General features: G+C 41.0%; 2 protein-coding genes across 2 annotated transcripts; one reads left to right on the top strand and one right to left on the bottom strand.

Moving 5' to 3' along the window:
- The first annotated feature begins 27 nt into the window (after positions 1-27).
- LOC123513634 lies at positions 28-5960 on the top strand. The gene is made up of 7 exons (XM_045270901.1): positions 28-202; positions 960-1177; positions 1799-1923; positions 2583-2659; positions 3550-3656; positions 4565-4754; positions 5240-5960. Exons 1-7 carry the CDS (start codon positions 196-198, stop codon positions 5545-5547), a joined length of 1032 nt encoding a protein of 343 aa, XP_045126836.1. The 5' UTR covers positions 28-195; the 3' UTR covers positions 5548-5960.
- A 123-nt stretch (positions 5961-6083) lies between these two features.
- On the bottom strand, positions 6084-14342 carry LOC123513635 (CCR4-NOT transcription complex subunit 9-like). The gene is given in 8 exon segments (XM_045270902.1): positions 6084-9124; positions 9625-9752; positions 10524-10682; positions 11066-11196; positions 11199-11214; positions 11770-11935; positions 12673-12803; positions 14240-14342. Coding segments are annotated over 8 exon segments (930 nt in total). The 5' UTR covers positions 14264-14342; the 3' UTR covers positions 6084-8949.
- Between the last annotated feature and the right edge of the window lie 656 nt (positions 14343-14998).

Below are 14998 nucleotides of genomic sequence, written 5' to 3'. Positions count from 1 at the left end.
GTCTAACGGTAAGTAGCAAATACTAACAAAGAGTGAGCAACTCGGCAACTCTCAGCTCAGCCAGTAAAGGCAACGCTGGCGGTATTTTGCAAGGGGGTCGTGTTTTCTCGCTCTCATGGAAGGACTCAGCCAGCAAGTGTGTTAGTGACAGCATAGGAACTTGACACGCCCCTGGCAAGACGCACAACACTCGGCATGGCAGGTGAGGACAGGATTGCCAGCTTCACCTCCCCCGTAGTATGAGTGAAGTCCTGTCACTATCCTGGAGTTATTTCATGGCAGGCTCGTCCCTCTAAGGATATTTACTGTTATAATGCCACAGTGTTTCCAACTTCATATATGAGTGTCGTTATTCCACGTGACACATACAACGTACAGACAATCAAAATTATGTCTTGATGGGCTAAGTTAGGTTAGGTCAGGTAAGTTATCCCGTTCACTTATGTTTGGTGCATCTATCCTTAACTGCATACCATTCTGAGTTATATTCACTTGTTCTACAAACCTTTATATTCTCTTCAAAGTATTCAGAAATCTCAACATTTATTCTTTTTAATGGTCTTTCCTGTAGATGCTTATAAAGATTTTGTATATTTCCTCAGTTACTGTTCATTGTTTCGTAGCGCAGTGAAAGGGTTATGCTAGGTAAGGTTGTCAGGTGTGGTACAAGGGACATAACAAGCCTATCAGATCTTTAAGTTGTATAAGGGAGAAAGCAGGTGAGAGGCAGGTAAGGAGCACCCATATCTCCCCCAGACCTTACCTCCTTCCCTGCCTGCTTCTGTATGACCTAAACTCATTTAAGAGGGAGGTTGCAAGACATATATCCCATTCTTTTGGCTAACTCTCTTGGACCTGCTTGGGGGCTGGCATCTAAGTGGGCCTTTTTGTCTAATCTTTTTTGTCACCCTTTGCCAGATTTCTCCTCTTATATTAAAGAAAAAATGATCTCCCTTCAGATACAGCAGGGCCATCGGCAGGCTCTCGGTGTCCTGAGATCCACTGGGGCCGGGAGGAAGTGCTGGCTCTCATCGGCAGTGTGGAAGAGTTCTTTGAGGACTTCTATGATGGCACCAAGAAGAAGAAGGCCATCTGGAATGCGGTGGCCGAGCACATGAGGGAGAAAGGCCACTACTGTTCTGGGAGTGACTGTGATAAGAAATGGAGGAATCTCAAGGTGGGTGTGCCAAGAGTGAGATGGTAACTTCTTGTATTACTTCTGCTGCTACTATGACTTCTACTTCTATTACTACTACCTACTCTAGCTGTCTGTGTCTGGTTAATAAATTGATAAGGTAACTCCTTCTTAAATGATTATTGGATGTAATTCTTGATTGTCATTCATATATCTGTTTATCTACCTACCTATGTACCATTCGGGCAGCCCCACACATGGTAGCTGAGACAAAGTATAGCTACCACACACTCGCACACTCGTCATTCTCACTCTTAGCTCCATCAGCCACAGGGGAAAGACTTGTAGTCCCTCAGTAGAGTATTGCTTTGAAAAATGAAGAAAAATAGAAAATAAATTGAAATAAATTGAAATACTGTTTGTACCCAGTATCAGAATTCCTCCACCATATGCTCCCCATTCTTTTCCCCCTTTTTTTTCTCCTCTCCTTATTGCAACATGTTACTGAGGCCAGCCTGTAGTCAATCACAACTGAGGCCAAACAGACAAACAAATGAACAAGGAGCTCAGTCTTAGCCCATCTCCCTACATGGATACCCAGCAAAGCATTTCTATCTGTAAACCACTGAGTTGCTGGTGACATCTCTGGTCTCCTCTTGACAGACAACCTACATCCGAGTGCTGCAGAAACAAGTGCACGGGGACACCACCACCCGCTTTGAGTATTTTGATGCACTTCACCACATCTTGGGGCAGGAAATTGACCCTCTCGGCATGAGAGAGCAGGCGTGAGTGTCCTGTGTCCTCTTCTGTATTCTGTGTCCTGTGTCTTCTGTTATGTGTTATATATCCTGTGCCCTCTGTTCTGTGTCCTGTCTTTTTTGGGCTGTTATTTCTTGCCTCCATTTCCCTTCTCCCTTCATTCTTTCTTTTCTTCTTTTTTCCTTTCTTTTGTCACACAGGAAGTTTGGGATAGATTAGATATATTTGTATATAATTCATTGATTTTCTGTGATTGCATTAAGATTAAATTCCCACTGAGATATGTCATATAAGAACTGCCATGTATGTGTAAGTTAATCTCTTGCAGCTTTCTTGATCTTATGAGACTGTTTATACAGATGTCACTGCTGCATGATACTCTCCATGTGATGCAAGACTTTAACCTTTTCAGTACTGGGACAGTTTTCCCTTGAGTATGATTAGAACATTTTATTGACATTAGGAAGGGTCTATGAAGGTCAGAAGCTTAATGACCTGAGTCTTTAATATTTTAATCCCCCACATAGTTTCTGAAGCTGTAGAAAATCACCCAAAAGTAACCAGAATGAATATGGAAGTGCATCATGGCACTGAAGGGCTTAAGCTCAATGTCACTGGTACTTTATGATACTCTCCATGTAATGCAAGACTTAAAGCTCAAATTGTGCACTGCTTCCTCCCCTAGAATGAACCAGGGTGTGTCAGCGTCTGTGGCACCCGATAGCACAGTGCCGGCAGAGTTTCAGGAGCTTACTAATGACGGTGAGTGCCGAGGGGGAAGATAGAGCCAAAAGTGTGGGCCTTAGTGATCATATTTGCCTGACAGGTGAAGTCATATAGGGTTCATTCTCAGAAGCTTGTTAATAACAGTGCCTGGAGTAAATATAGTGCTATTGTACAAATCATGTGGCCACTCAATCAAAATATGTCCTGGTGATTGTCTTGGTGCGGTTGGTGAGGTGTGAGACGTGTTTCCATGAGTGTTCTGGCTATTGTATCTCTTCAGTAATGTGTCCTACCTTTAATTTCTCAGTGTTCTTATTATTCTCCCTGGGAACACATGGGTAAGTGTAACAGGGAGCTGGTGAATGATAAACAAGTCAACTCTTGGGTTCCATAGTGTTTATTTTGTATGTGAATAATGCACACCCAACTGTTTGACTCCAGTTTTTATCCCTAATTGTCTGTTCAAATTTTTAAAATCTGGTTAGTTTTGTGAATGGTACCACACCCAACTCTTTGACTCCAGATTAACACCTTCAGTACTGGGATGCATTTTTACCATAAATTTGGGGTGTGATTAGAGTTTTATTTACATTAGGAAGGATTTATAGAGGGCAGGAGATTAATGGCCAGAGTCTTCACTATTTTAGTCCCCACATAAGTTTCTGAAGCTGTAGAAATCACCAAATAATAACCAGAATGAATATGGAAATGTGTCCTGGTACTGAAGGGATTAAGTGTCTGTTGGAATCTGGAAAGCCTGAAGTTATATGATTCTGACTCCAGCTTTTACTCTTAAGTGTCTATTGGAATCTAAAAATCCTGTAGTAATGTGTCTATGAATGATACCACACTCAATTGTTAGACTGTAGCAAGCCTGAAGTGTCTCTGTGTATGTCTGTATGTCACACCTTGACCTCATCCTGCAGAAGGGTACCTGTGGACGAGTGAAATGGTGCACCTCCTACTGGACTACATGACAGAGTGCCTGGAAGCCTTTGCCACGCCAGATGCTGATATCAGTGCTGTGTGGGAGGTGAGGAAGTGTGGATGGGACTTCTTAAAATATCCTAGTCTCTCATTCTTAGCTTCATTATTGTCATTAATAGTATCTTATTCCTTTGCCACACCAGATGCCAATATCAGTGTTGTGTGGGAGGTGAGGAAATGAAGTGTGGATTGGGCTTTGTAAAATATCCTAGTCTCTCATTCTTAGCTTCATTATTGTCATTGCTTATAGTATCTTATTCTCTTTATAGATAGAGTAACTACATCCTGCTGTATATTGCTGTGTGTGTGTGTGTGTGTGTGTGTGTGTGTGTGTGTGTGTGTGTTGAAACTTAAGGAAATTGGCTGATTTTTTCACTAATTCTCGTTGTGTGTTGGTATGAAGAAGAAAGTCTTTGGAAGTCTGTGTCTTTCATTACTTTCTGTGGGATCTGCCTTGTGTTGGTTGGCTGGTTTCTTGTTCTCCATTTTCTTGTGCTTTCTTGTGTGTTTGTGTTCATGTGAAAAGATGGCATTCTGAATACTTTTTTTCATTGTTTTCTTTCCCATTTCTTTCTTTTATTAACCATTCTTGGTTTATTTCTCTCAGTGTAAAAAAAAAATAGTGGTAGTACTTTTTAATCCCTTCAGTACTAGGACGTGTTTCCATATTCATTCTGCTTAGTAACTGGTGATTTTACACAGCTTCAGAAACATTATGTGAGGGACTGAAATAGTGAGGACTTTGGCCATTTATCTTTTAACTTCCTTAGATCCTTCATAATGTTAATAAAATTGTCCAATCATACACAAAAATCAAAGTAAAAATGCATTTCAGAACTGAAGGGGTTAATGTATTTGGATATTACTCTTTCTTTTTACCATACTTTGTTTATCCCTCTCATTAAAAAAAATGTAGGTAGTATTATTTTCTAAATGTATTTGTGTGTGTACCAGGATATCGCTCTGCAACTGAGTCAGGTTGGGTCAGAGGTGAACAGTGAGCAGTGTCAGCGCAAGTGGCTGAGCCTGGAGGAGAGCCTCAGGATGCACCAGGCACAGGCGGAGGCCACGGGTGTGCTGCCACTATGGGCATTCTACACCCGCACTCGTGAGGTGGCCAGTGCCGTCAATGTGCGCACTATTGGTAAGGATGTTTGGCTTATTTGTTTGGATGTTTGTGTTTATTTTGTGTTGTTTATTTTTGTTTAATTTATTGTTGACACTACAGGTAACATTATTCTAGTGACTATTTTGTGCTGACCTGATGCTTCTGTGATTGACTTGCTTTGTTTTATTGATTTTGCTGGCGGTTTATTTTGTGTCTGCTTTCATGAGAGTTCCGTGCATGATTGTCTTTGTTTTATTTGCCATGTGCCTTTGAGTTGTTGGCAGCAGCAGTGATGTTTGCACTACAATGTAGATACTGTACTGGATGCTTGATTGTTTTAGTTGTCTCTCAAATGCTTCTCTTTATCTTGTTTTGTTTATACTGTACTTATATACCAGCTGTGATGTCTGCAGTGTACTTTGTTTTATTTTTTTTTTTATCTGCATAGATTTACCTTCTCTTCCAAAACCAAAAATTTAACAACTGTCTTGGAAATTAGCAGTGTATATCTCCCCACACAGTGCAGAGAAGCAGGACGGCCAGGACCACCACACAGGAGGAGCCAAGGCAACCACAGAGGAGCCCCAGCAAGTCCCCAAAGAAAACTTGCTTGGGGAAGAGTGTGCTGGCGCGCGTCAAGCACATCGAGTCCACACTGACTGTAAAGAAGCGACTGGAGCGGCTGGAGGCACGAGTTGAGGCATCGCGGCAGCAGAAGGAAGCTACAAGGAAGACCAACGTTCTCCTGGTGCAGGTCTTGGCTGAGCTGCGGAGGATCAACAGCACCCTGAAGGAAGAGGAGGAACAGATTCACGCAGGGCCATGTTAGGCAGACTCGTGATGCTCCACAATCCCAACCAGAGGGGTCAATGTGGACCACCTGTGGCCAGCTGGTGAGGTCCAGTGAGGTACAAGTACATTTTCACCTGATTCTGGTGTTAGTGGATGTGTTCTGTGAGTGAGTGTTGTGTGGATGCTTGTTCAAGTCTGTGGTATGTTTTATACAGTGGTTAGTAATTTAAGGTTGGTGTATGAGTGTATAATTCAAGTTACTGAGTACAAATAAGAATAATGTATATATTTATGTACAATGTTCTTTCAATACTTTAGATAGCAGTAGTAGTAGTAGTAGTAGTTATAGATTATAAATTATTTGTATGTACAATTTATATTATAATAAGTGATTTTGTGCCTTTATTAAAATTTGTAACAATAATCAGTCATTAAAAGTCTGAACAAGTTTGATGATAACCTCTTATTAAGTTTACGGCAGTGATAGGTCTCTGGATGAATAATTTAATCTACTCAGAGCAAGGAATGTTTACTAGTAGAGACAGATTCATAAAGTTTCAGACAAACACACAATGGACGTTTTGGTGAGAATACTTTATTGACGACAAAAAATACAGTTGGAAGATCACCCAGCCAGTAAGGAACACACGGCCAGTCTTAGGTAACAGGAGTCCACTTTACAATGACACACAAGCCAACAACTGACTCCTCTCTGTGGCAGTCAGATCCCTAACACACTGAGTTCTGTCTTTATTGGGTCCAAGAAACCACAGCCACAACTTTTAGACAAACTGGACTTTAAATTGAAGAGAGTACCTTTAAGAACACACTGAAAACATAACTCTTTGACTGCTACAGCATCTCCTTAACCTCAATTAATGTGTGAGTTTGGAGTGCACTGAAAGACAACACTGACGGCAGAAGTGACCAAGCGGCTTAAATTTTTCGGAGCCTGTAGTTTTATTTGCAAGTGCCTCGGCTTCTGAAGCTTGAAACATGGTGCAAGGTTTGAGTAAGCCACCACTGATGCCAAAGGGAACAATGTCACTTGAACCTCCCATTGGCTGCAGCTTTCTTCTTGGTAAGTGGCGTCTGTCATGTGGTATTAAAGCAATGCTGTACGTTCACTAACAGTCAAAGAGAGAGAGATTAATGTGGCCAAGTTCTTGTGGAAATGTTTGTGTGTGTTTGCATGTGTGTATTCTGTGTCTTAACAGCACAGTAAGCCTGGCGAGGTGGTACAGGCATTCCATCCAACTTCCAGACTGGTTATATTGTGCTTGACTTGTCTTGCATGTCATTTACGGTGAAAAAAGCAGGAAAACTTAAAAAAAACCTTGAAAATAAATAAGACTAGACAATAAGGTCAATAGGGAGCTTTAAGTAAAATATTGCCCCATTACCCATTAAGGCATTTGTAAAGACTTCTTCCTTAAGGCGATTCACGTCCATAGTGCGCTGGTGGTGGCTCGGCATGTAGTGATTTGTTTGATACTCGTTGGCTCAGTATTGAGTGAGGGTTTACAGTAAGTCCTATCACTATAACATCTAATACCTCAAAAAATCAGTATATTACAAATGATTTCCTTTTTAGACTTGTGGTTCGTCAAGTTGTACATCACATGTTAGTTGTTTGTTGGTCCAGAGTTGAACAAAGAACTAAAGATTATCACTATAACATCTACCAAGAGCAGGAAATCTAACATTACACACCATTTTCTTTCACTCATGGATAATCGATGGGTACATGATTTTTGTTGTCTCCCGGCCAAGCATCAAATAAGGAATTGTAATGATTGTCACTAGAACATTTACCAAGACCTGGGACTATAAATATTACCAATCAATTCCTTCTATTTAGTCTTGTTGCTCGTCAATTGGTACATTATTTGCTATTTGATATCTACTGGCCCTGAATCAAGTGGAGAATTGTAACCATTACCACTACAACTAGAACCCAGAGAAGGGAATCTAATAATCTAATAGTTTTTTTCATTTAGTTTCACAGCTCACCATTGTAATAAGCTGCTCTGATATCAGCCAAGGAATTGACAAACAAATTGCAATGAACCTTAACAGTATACCATCAAAATTTAGCACAAATGACTGAACATGATTTTAACCACCAGTGTAACAGTTAGTCATGGTCAGGAGTGAGTGAATTAACTGGTACTTACACCCACTGTGCTTAATGTCCCAAGTCTTGCAATCAGTAAAGAATTTGTGTTTAGGTTTTGTAAGACCTTCAAATTGAGGACTTGGGAGTGAAAGTTTATGAAGAGTTAGGGTTTTTTGGAATGAGAAAATTTGTAAGTGTGTTGTGATTTTATAAGGACTCTCTGCAGAATGAGAACTTGTGACTGAGGGGAAGGTTGTAAGAGGGTGTTGTGGTTTTGTATGACTCAGATTAAGGACTTAGACTGAGAGAAAAGTTGTAGGAGGGTGTTGTTCTATTGCTATGGTTTTGTTAGACTGTGAGCAGAATCAGGACTTGTGACTGAAGGAAAGGTTGTAGGTAAGTATTTGTTCCTCTAATGCTGTGGTTTTGTACGACTGAGATTGAGGATTTAGACTGAGAGAAAGTTAGGAAAGTGTTTTTCCTCTAATGTTGTGGTTTTGCAAGACTGTCAGCACAATGGGGACTAAGACCTGAGGGAAAGTTTATAAGGATGAGGGTATTGTGTCTCTACTGTTGTGGTTTTGTAAGACTGAACAGAATGCAGGAAAGGCTTTAGGAGTGTTAAGTTCCTCTACTCCTTACCATGACTACTATTGAGTTATGGATGCTGCCCTTTTTGAACAGTTTCCTTGACAAGCAACAGGAAACCGGCCATGTCATGTACCGTCTGTAATGCCACTGAACATGACCAAATAAACTGTGGGAGATATTGCAAAACGTAGTAAACATACGATTGTTAGTCTCGGAGGAAGAACTTCTTTGAGTCCCCAGAAGTAGCAGCCTTAAGAGATACCTGATATTTGGCATTATTTACACATAGCCTTACGATATGCACATAGAATCTACCTTAGAGTCTCTGGTCCTCTTTCACACTGTCTCTTTGCACTGAAGAATGAGATATCTATGTAGTACTTCCCAGTTCCCTTGTTGTATCAGAAAGCCTGCCACCGTGCACTGACCCACAGGCGATGGCGGCGGCGGTGGCTTCAACAAGCATCCGTACAAACTTAATGCACGACACAACCGCAAGAAAAAATATATATCTTATCACAGAATTACCAAAGACAGTCAGAACAACAAGACCAGGTGTCCGAGATCACAGCGTCGTGTAGCAAGCGAGAGAAAACTCCACCGAACACTTCTTTGAATGCGTTAGGGATCAGGCACCTTCACACACACAACACCACCAGACACCAGGTATGGAAGGAGAGTCTCATGTCGTTTCAGGTCACTTCATCGCCTCCCCAGCACCAGACCACATCACTGGGCGGCCAGGGGAGGGAGGGCAATGCGAGGGTCAGGTACAGAGGTGGTCTCCAGGTTGGCAAGGAGCTGCTGGAGCCAGTGTTTGGTGGATTTGTCGTCCTTGAGGCAGCCGGCGAAGGTTTGGTCCTTGAGCTGGTCAGGCAGACACTGACGCAAAGCCTCCCGAGCCCTGTGCACAGAGGAAATGTGTGAATATAGCCATGGTGGTTTGGTGAGCATGCGAGAATGAGGGACAAGGGCCATGTACTCCAAACAGAGGTGGTATGGGCATGTTGGGTGGAGGAAGAAAGGTCTTGTACTCAGAATAATTGAAAATATTTAGAAAGACACCAGAACCAGAGACTTGGAGATACTGTGTAATAGACATGAGAAGGATGAATACAAGAAGAAAGACCCTCTATAACTGCAAAAGAAATGGAAAAAATCATAAAATATCTAATCCTGTTTGAGAAAAATAAGAAAATTTAACAAAATTATGAAGATAATATTTTGGAGACACCACAAGAAACTAAAAACATCCCTATAACTAGAGAATAGAAAAGACAAACAAATCAACTTGTATGGAAAAACAGGAAGGGTAAATAAACAAAACAATAATATTTTTGAGACAAGATACAAGACTAACACACATCCCTATCTCTTGGACAATCTCACATGCATGCCACTCACCTTGGGTTGTCGGAAAGCCTGAGGTAGCAACGAATGACATGTTTCAGCAGCCGGGCAGACTGTTCCTTGGCCAGAGCAATCACCATCTTGCCTAGGATCATTGCCACGTGGGAGAACCGCTCATAGGTCTGTAAATCACCAAGAAGACAGGATACTGGTGAGAAAATGTGGTTTGACTGATGAAAATATAACCTGCAACACACCAGGCTGAGATTGAGAGAAGATAGGATAATGGTGAGAAAATATAATCTGAGTGATGAATATAAGGTCTGTATTTAGAAACACTTTGCTCTCTCACCACAACTATTTTCCAAGGCCACAGAGATAATTAGTGGGGCTGTCAAGAGTGTTTCTCCAGTTAGTAATGCAGAAATCTTACCACTCTGCTTCTAGATCTGTAAACATCTTTAAAATTGCTCTTCTCTCTCACCATGACTATTTTCTAAGGCCGCAGATATATTTAGCAGGATTTTCAAGAATGTTTCTCCAGTTAGTAATGCAGAAATCTTGTCACTCTGCCTCTACTAGGAATCATAAAAACACCTTAAAAAAAACCTTGTGTAAATTTAAATATAGGCTTTCTAAATAGTGGAGGTGAAGCGCAGAAGTGTTTGAAAATACAAGCCTTTATGCTACAACACACCAGGCTCCTGAGATTGAGAAAAGAAGACAGGTTATTGGTGAGAAAATAATAGTTTGAGTGATGAAAATATAATCTCCAATGCACCAGGTTGAGATAGTGATAGGAAGCAACACCACACTGCAAGAGAGAGAGAGAGAGAAAAAAAAAAAAAAAAAAAAAAAAAACAGTACCATCACCAGTAAGCTGACACACACAATAATTGGTCCACCCACCTGACTGCCAGTAAGCTGACACACACAATTATTACTTCTCCTACCTGACAGATGTAGTTGAGTCCTGTCTCGTCCAGGAGGATCTTCTGCAGGATGAACGTGGCCACAGTCTTGCTGAGCTCAGAGCCAGACTCCATGATGCGCAGGCACAGAGGGATGATCTCCGTTGTCAGCAAGAAATTTATAACCTCTTGCTCGTCAGTCTGTTGATAATGATGTAAATCCTTAGTTTTTCTCAATGCTCCTAATAGTAAAGAGGTTTCAAGACATTCACCCCTTTTTTTCAGGCTAACTCTCTCTTTCAGTCTGGCAAGGGGATTGGTAACTAAGTGGGCCTTTTTTCAGCTTTCCCCTATTACACACACACACACACACACACACACACACACACACACACACACACAAAAAAAAAAAAAATAAATAGAAATAAAAATAAATAAATAAATAAATAAATAAAAATAAATAAATAAATAAAAAAAATTAATAAAAAAATAAGCTCACACAAGAGACCAATACAAAAACAGAAGGAAACAATATTCTAAGGAGAGGCAGATCTATGATAACCAGCCGGGGAGCCAACACTTGCCTTGACGAGAGCACCGATGACTCCCAGTGAGGTGAGGCGGAGGTACTCGAAGGGACGGGTCTTACTGACAGTCTGCAGGAACGGGTACAGGTACAGCGGGATGTGGGCGGCGAGAAACTGAGATCTTGTGTCGGGTGAGAGGCAACACACTGCGGAGGAAGTAAGTCTTATAATATTGACGCTTTTCTCATTGTTGCTCATCCATAAGGCCAACTGTAACTTAATTAAGACCGCCGTGGCACAGTAGAACCATGCGTGCTTTGGGGTCCGAGGGGTTTCCAAGCGCACGGGTTTGAATCCTGTCCACGGTCCGAGTGTAGGTTGGGCTTCCTCACTCAGGGCAAGGGTTTCCTAGCGGGTGGGCTTCGAGATAGGAGGTACCACAAAAAAGTATCCCCTTTAGCCTATAGATTCCCGTGAAAAGCCCACATGGTATAAATAAATAAAAAATAAGTAAATAAATAAAAAAATTAAAGAGGTTCTGTGGTGGATCAGTCTTTGAATTCATTATGTAAGTTGAGCATCTTTACCTATTACATTTTTCTTTCATCCTATCTTAGTGAGTTTATGTTTTGATGTGAGTCTATTTATAACATGTTTATTACAATATTATCATACTTATTAGGAATCTTCAGGCATGTTTTAAGTGTCTTTATTTAATACGTTTTACAGTCATATCTTTGAGTAGCTGGGGGTCACTGTACCTGGAGGAGGGCCAGAGCATTGCACACTCTGTTGCTTTGGTGAGCTGTGAGGGTGGCCGGGTTGATGGCCGGGTAAATGTTGATGATTTCCTGAAGCAACGCAGCAATGGTTCCAAAGGAGTTCCACAGCAGAGGTGCCAAGTCCGGGACAGACTCGCGTTTCTTGCTGTGATGACGAGCAGTAAGTTAGCCATGTTTATCTCCTCATCAGTTCACTTACTGTATAATGCAATGTGTATCATAATCAGCCATTGTTAAGAAGAGAGGGTGTGGCCAACATGGGAAAGCAATGTCACTATAATCCCTGTTGCCTAAATACAATAACAGAAATATCAATAACCTCCACTAGAACCTGTTAAGAAAGAGAACTTTTTGTTGAACTACCACTTAAATAAAGAAAACGTCCTGGAAAATTCAAAATTACACTGGACTAGTAATTTCTCTTCAGTACCAGGAAGCGGTTTCATATTTGTTCTGGTTAGTATTTGGTGATTTTATACAGCTTCAGAAACATATGTTGAGATTAGAATTGTAAAGATTCTGGCCATTAATCTTTTAATCTCCATAGACTCTTCTTAATAAAAATAAAAGGTTTAATCACAACCAAAAATCAAGGTAAAAATGGATCCCAGTATTGATGTGGGTTAAAATATCATTGTAATCAAGAAAATACCAATAACTTCCAACAGAGCTGATTAGAAGTAGCCGAGACAAAGGCAGGGAAATATTAGAGAACACAAAGCACTTTCCAGCCTTCATCTTCATCGACTAAGTTTTATTTTGGCTGATCTTGTTAGGTTGGTGCCCTGGTTGGGGAGACCTTTCAGTTTTGTATGTATCAATTTACCTAAGCATGTCTCATAAGGAAAGGTGATGCAGGTGAGAACAATCAATGCCACTCACCTCAGTTCCAGCAGAGCATTTTCCCGAGTCTCCGGGTTGGCCAGCTCAATGATCCACTGGTAGATCTTGTCCCGCTCGGCGCTGGTGATCCCTGTGCTAGTGCCTAGGAACCTCTGTCCGGGCGTGGCTCCCTGCAATAAGATCTGCTAAGATGCACATTACTTACGGAGAGAACAACACTCACTCACTATCACATGCATGAGTCATGAGTTGCACTACATATTGACCCTTCCAGCACCACATCAGTGTATTTTAACCCTTCTGACCCCACATCAGTGTATTTTAACCCTTTTGACCCCATCAGTGTATATTAACCCTTCCAGCACCACATCAGTGTATATTAACCATTCCAGCACCACATCAGTGTATTCTTACCCTTCCGACCCCACATCAGTGTATTTTAACCCTTCCGACCCCACATCAGTGAATATTAACTCTTCCGACCCCAAATCAGTGTATTTTAACCCTTCTGACCCCACATCAGTGTATTTTAACCTTTCCAATCCCATCAGTGTATTTTAACCCTTCCAACCCATCAGTGTATTTTAACCCTTCTAGTTCCACATCAGTGTATGTTCTTCATGTCTTTATGGGATTTTAGATTAAGTTATAATTCCTGTTCTTAAATTTCACCATTTGTCTCATATAAATTCAGCATTTACAAACCAACTGCCAAGTCTATTCAGGATTAAGATGGAAGAATTTAGCAGTGTGTGTCTGTCTATCTATCTGAGAATCAATGAAACTTGTGGTGTAGTTTTAAGCACGAGCTGTACAATTTAAATTTCTGATGCAAAGCGACAGAATTCAAGGGTCGTGACACAAAATGACTACACGCAGATATTAGTTAAAAAAGAAAAGAAAAAAAAAAACACAGACAAAACATTAACACACATCAGGTAACGCTGAAACAACACTAGTTAGATTAGGTTAGGATCACATTAATTCCTTCAGCCCCATAATCACAAAACTAATCTTGAGTAATTAACTAAAATTTCTATATCTGAACCTATCACTATCATTCAAGCACAGGATATGGTAAGACATCCCAGTGTGAGCCATAACTGCGGGTAAAGAAACCATAGAAACAGCTGACCTATTAATATAACAGTACAATGACCTCCGCTAGTTACCAATCCATCCCACACACACCAACCACACCCACCACACTAATACTCCTACATGTGGCATTACAGAAGTCAGAGAGATAGTAGAAACGGTAGTAGTAGTAGTGACATCTTAATTTGACAGTACGATGACCCTATACCATGACAAACGTATTCTGCAACTATTAATACACCCACGACAGCCATAGCACCAGACCAGACCAATAATAACACACACCATTACACAATTCAACACACCTAGACCACTAAATAGCCTAAAACATAAATCTAGATAGGAAATTAGGACAGTTAGGAGATAAATAGGTAAAAGCTGACGAACCCGATTTACGTCCCTCCAACCCGGCGGCTTAAAATCACCTAATTTAACCTTTATTCTTGCCTCCCACAGTCTCTAATTACTTGCACAGGTTCATACAGGTGTTCTCTCTAACTGGGAATACCTGGGCGTTTCCTAAAGGGTTCATCTTGTTGAAAAGCCAGGCAGGAACCACAAAGTAAACACGCCTCTCAGCCTCTCAGCCTCCTCCCTCAGTAGCAATAGATGGCTCTGGAAGACTAGAGATTGAGGCGGCCAGTTTAAAATCTCTCTTTTTCCTTTATTTTAGTCACCAGAGTGGCTTTATGTCTTCATCCTCTACTTGTTTATCTATTTCTACCTATCGTTGTGTTTTTTTGTGCTTCTTTGTCTCTAGATTTCAGACTAGTGATTATTGGTTAGTTTGTGGTTTTACAGTATAGTTCAGTGGGTCCGCGGTGAGTTGCTATCCTGTCCCTCGATCTTCATCTCTCCCACCTACCCATCCTCTCTCTCTCTCTCTCTCTCTCTCTCTCTCTCTCTCTCTCTCTCTCTCTGCCACAGTTATTTTATTTCATTTATTTATTTATTTTGAGAAGTTAACTTACTTGCTGCCGCGCGACAAACCTACAATGCTAAGTGACGCTACCGCACGTTTGATGGCTACCTAACTGAATCGCGATACATTACAGCTGTAATTTATTGTGATAAGGCCCATTTCATTATTTACAGCAGGATGTTATTCAATCTGCAGTGTAATTCAAACTCTGTAGTTGTCAGTTTTATTTGATTGTCTGTCATTTTGTGCCTGAAATGCCGAAAAGTACGCATAGCTCTAGCTTTCTCGACCCCTCCCGGCCTCCCCGGTGACTCCGTGAAGTATGATTCCTGTTTTTTACTATGC

Source organism: Portunus trituberculatus, chromosome 36, assembly GCF_017591435.1.
Source record: "Portunus trituberculatus isolate SZX2019 chromosome 36, ASM1759143v1, whole genome shotgun sequence".
NCBI classification, from domain to species: Eukaryota; Metazoa; Arthropoda; class Malacostraca; order Decapoda; family Portunidae; genus Portunus; species Portunus trituberculatus.
This window is presented reverse-complemented; position numbering and strand designations above follow the sequence as displayed.

Coding starts and splice junctions, on each gene's coding strand:
- LOC123513634 (XM_045270901.1), top strand. Junction 1,178..1,798: donor AGAAATGGAGGAATCTCAAG/GTGGGTGTGCCA, acceptor TCCTCTTGACAG/ACAACCTACATCCGAGTGCT. Junction 4,755..5,239: donor CGTCAATGTGCGCACTATTG/GTAAGGATGTTT, acceptor CTCCCCACACAG/TGCAGAGAAGCAGGACGGCC.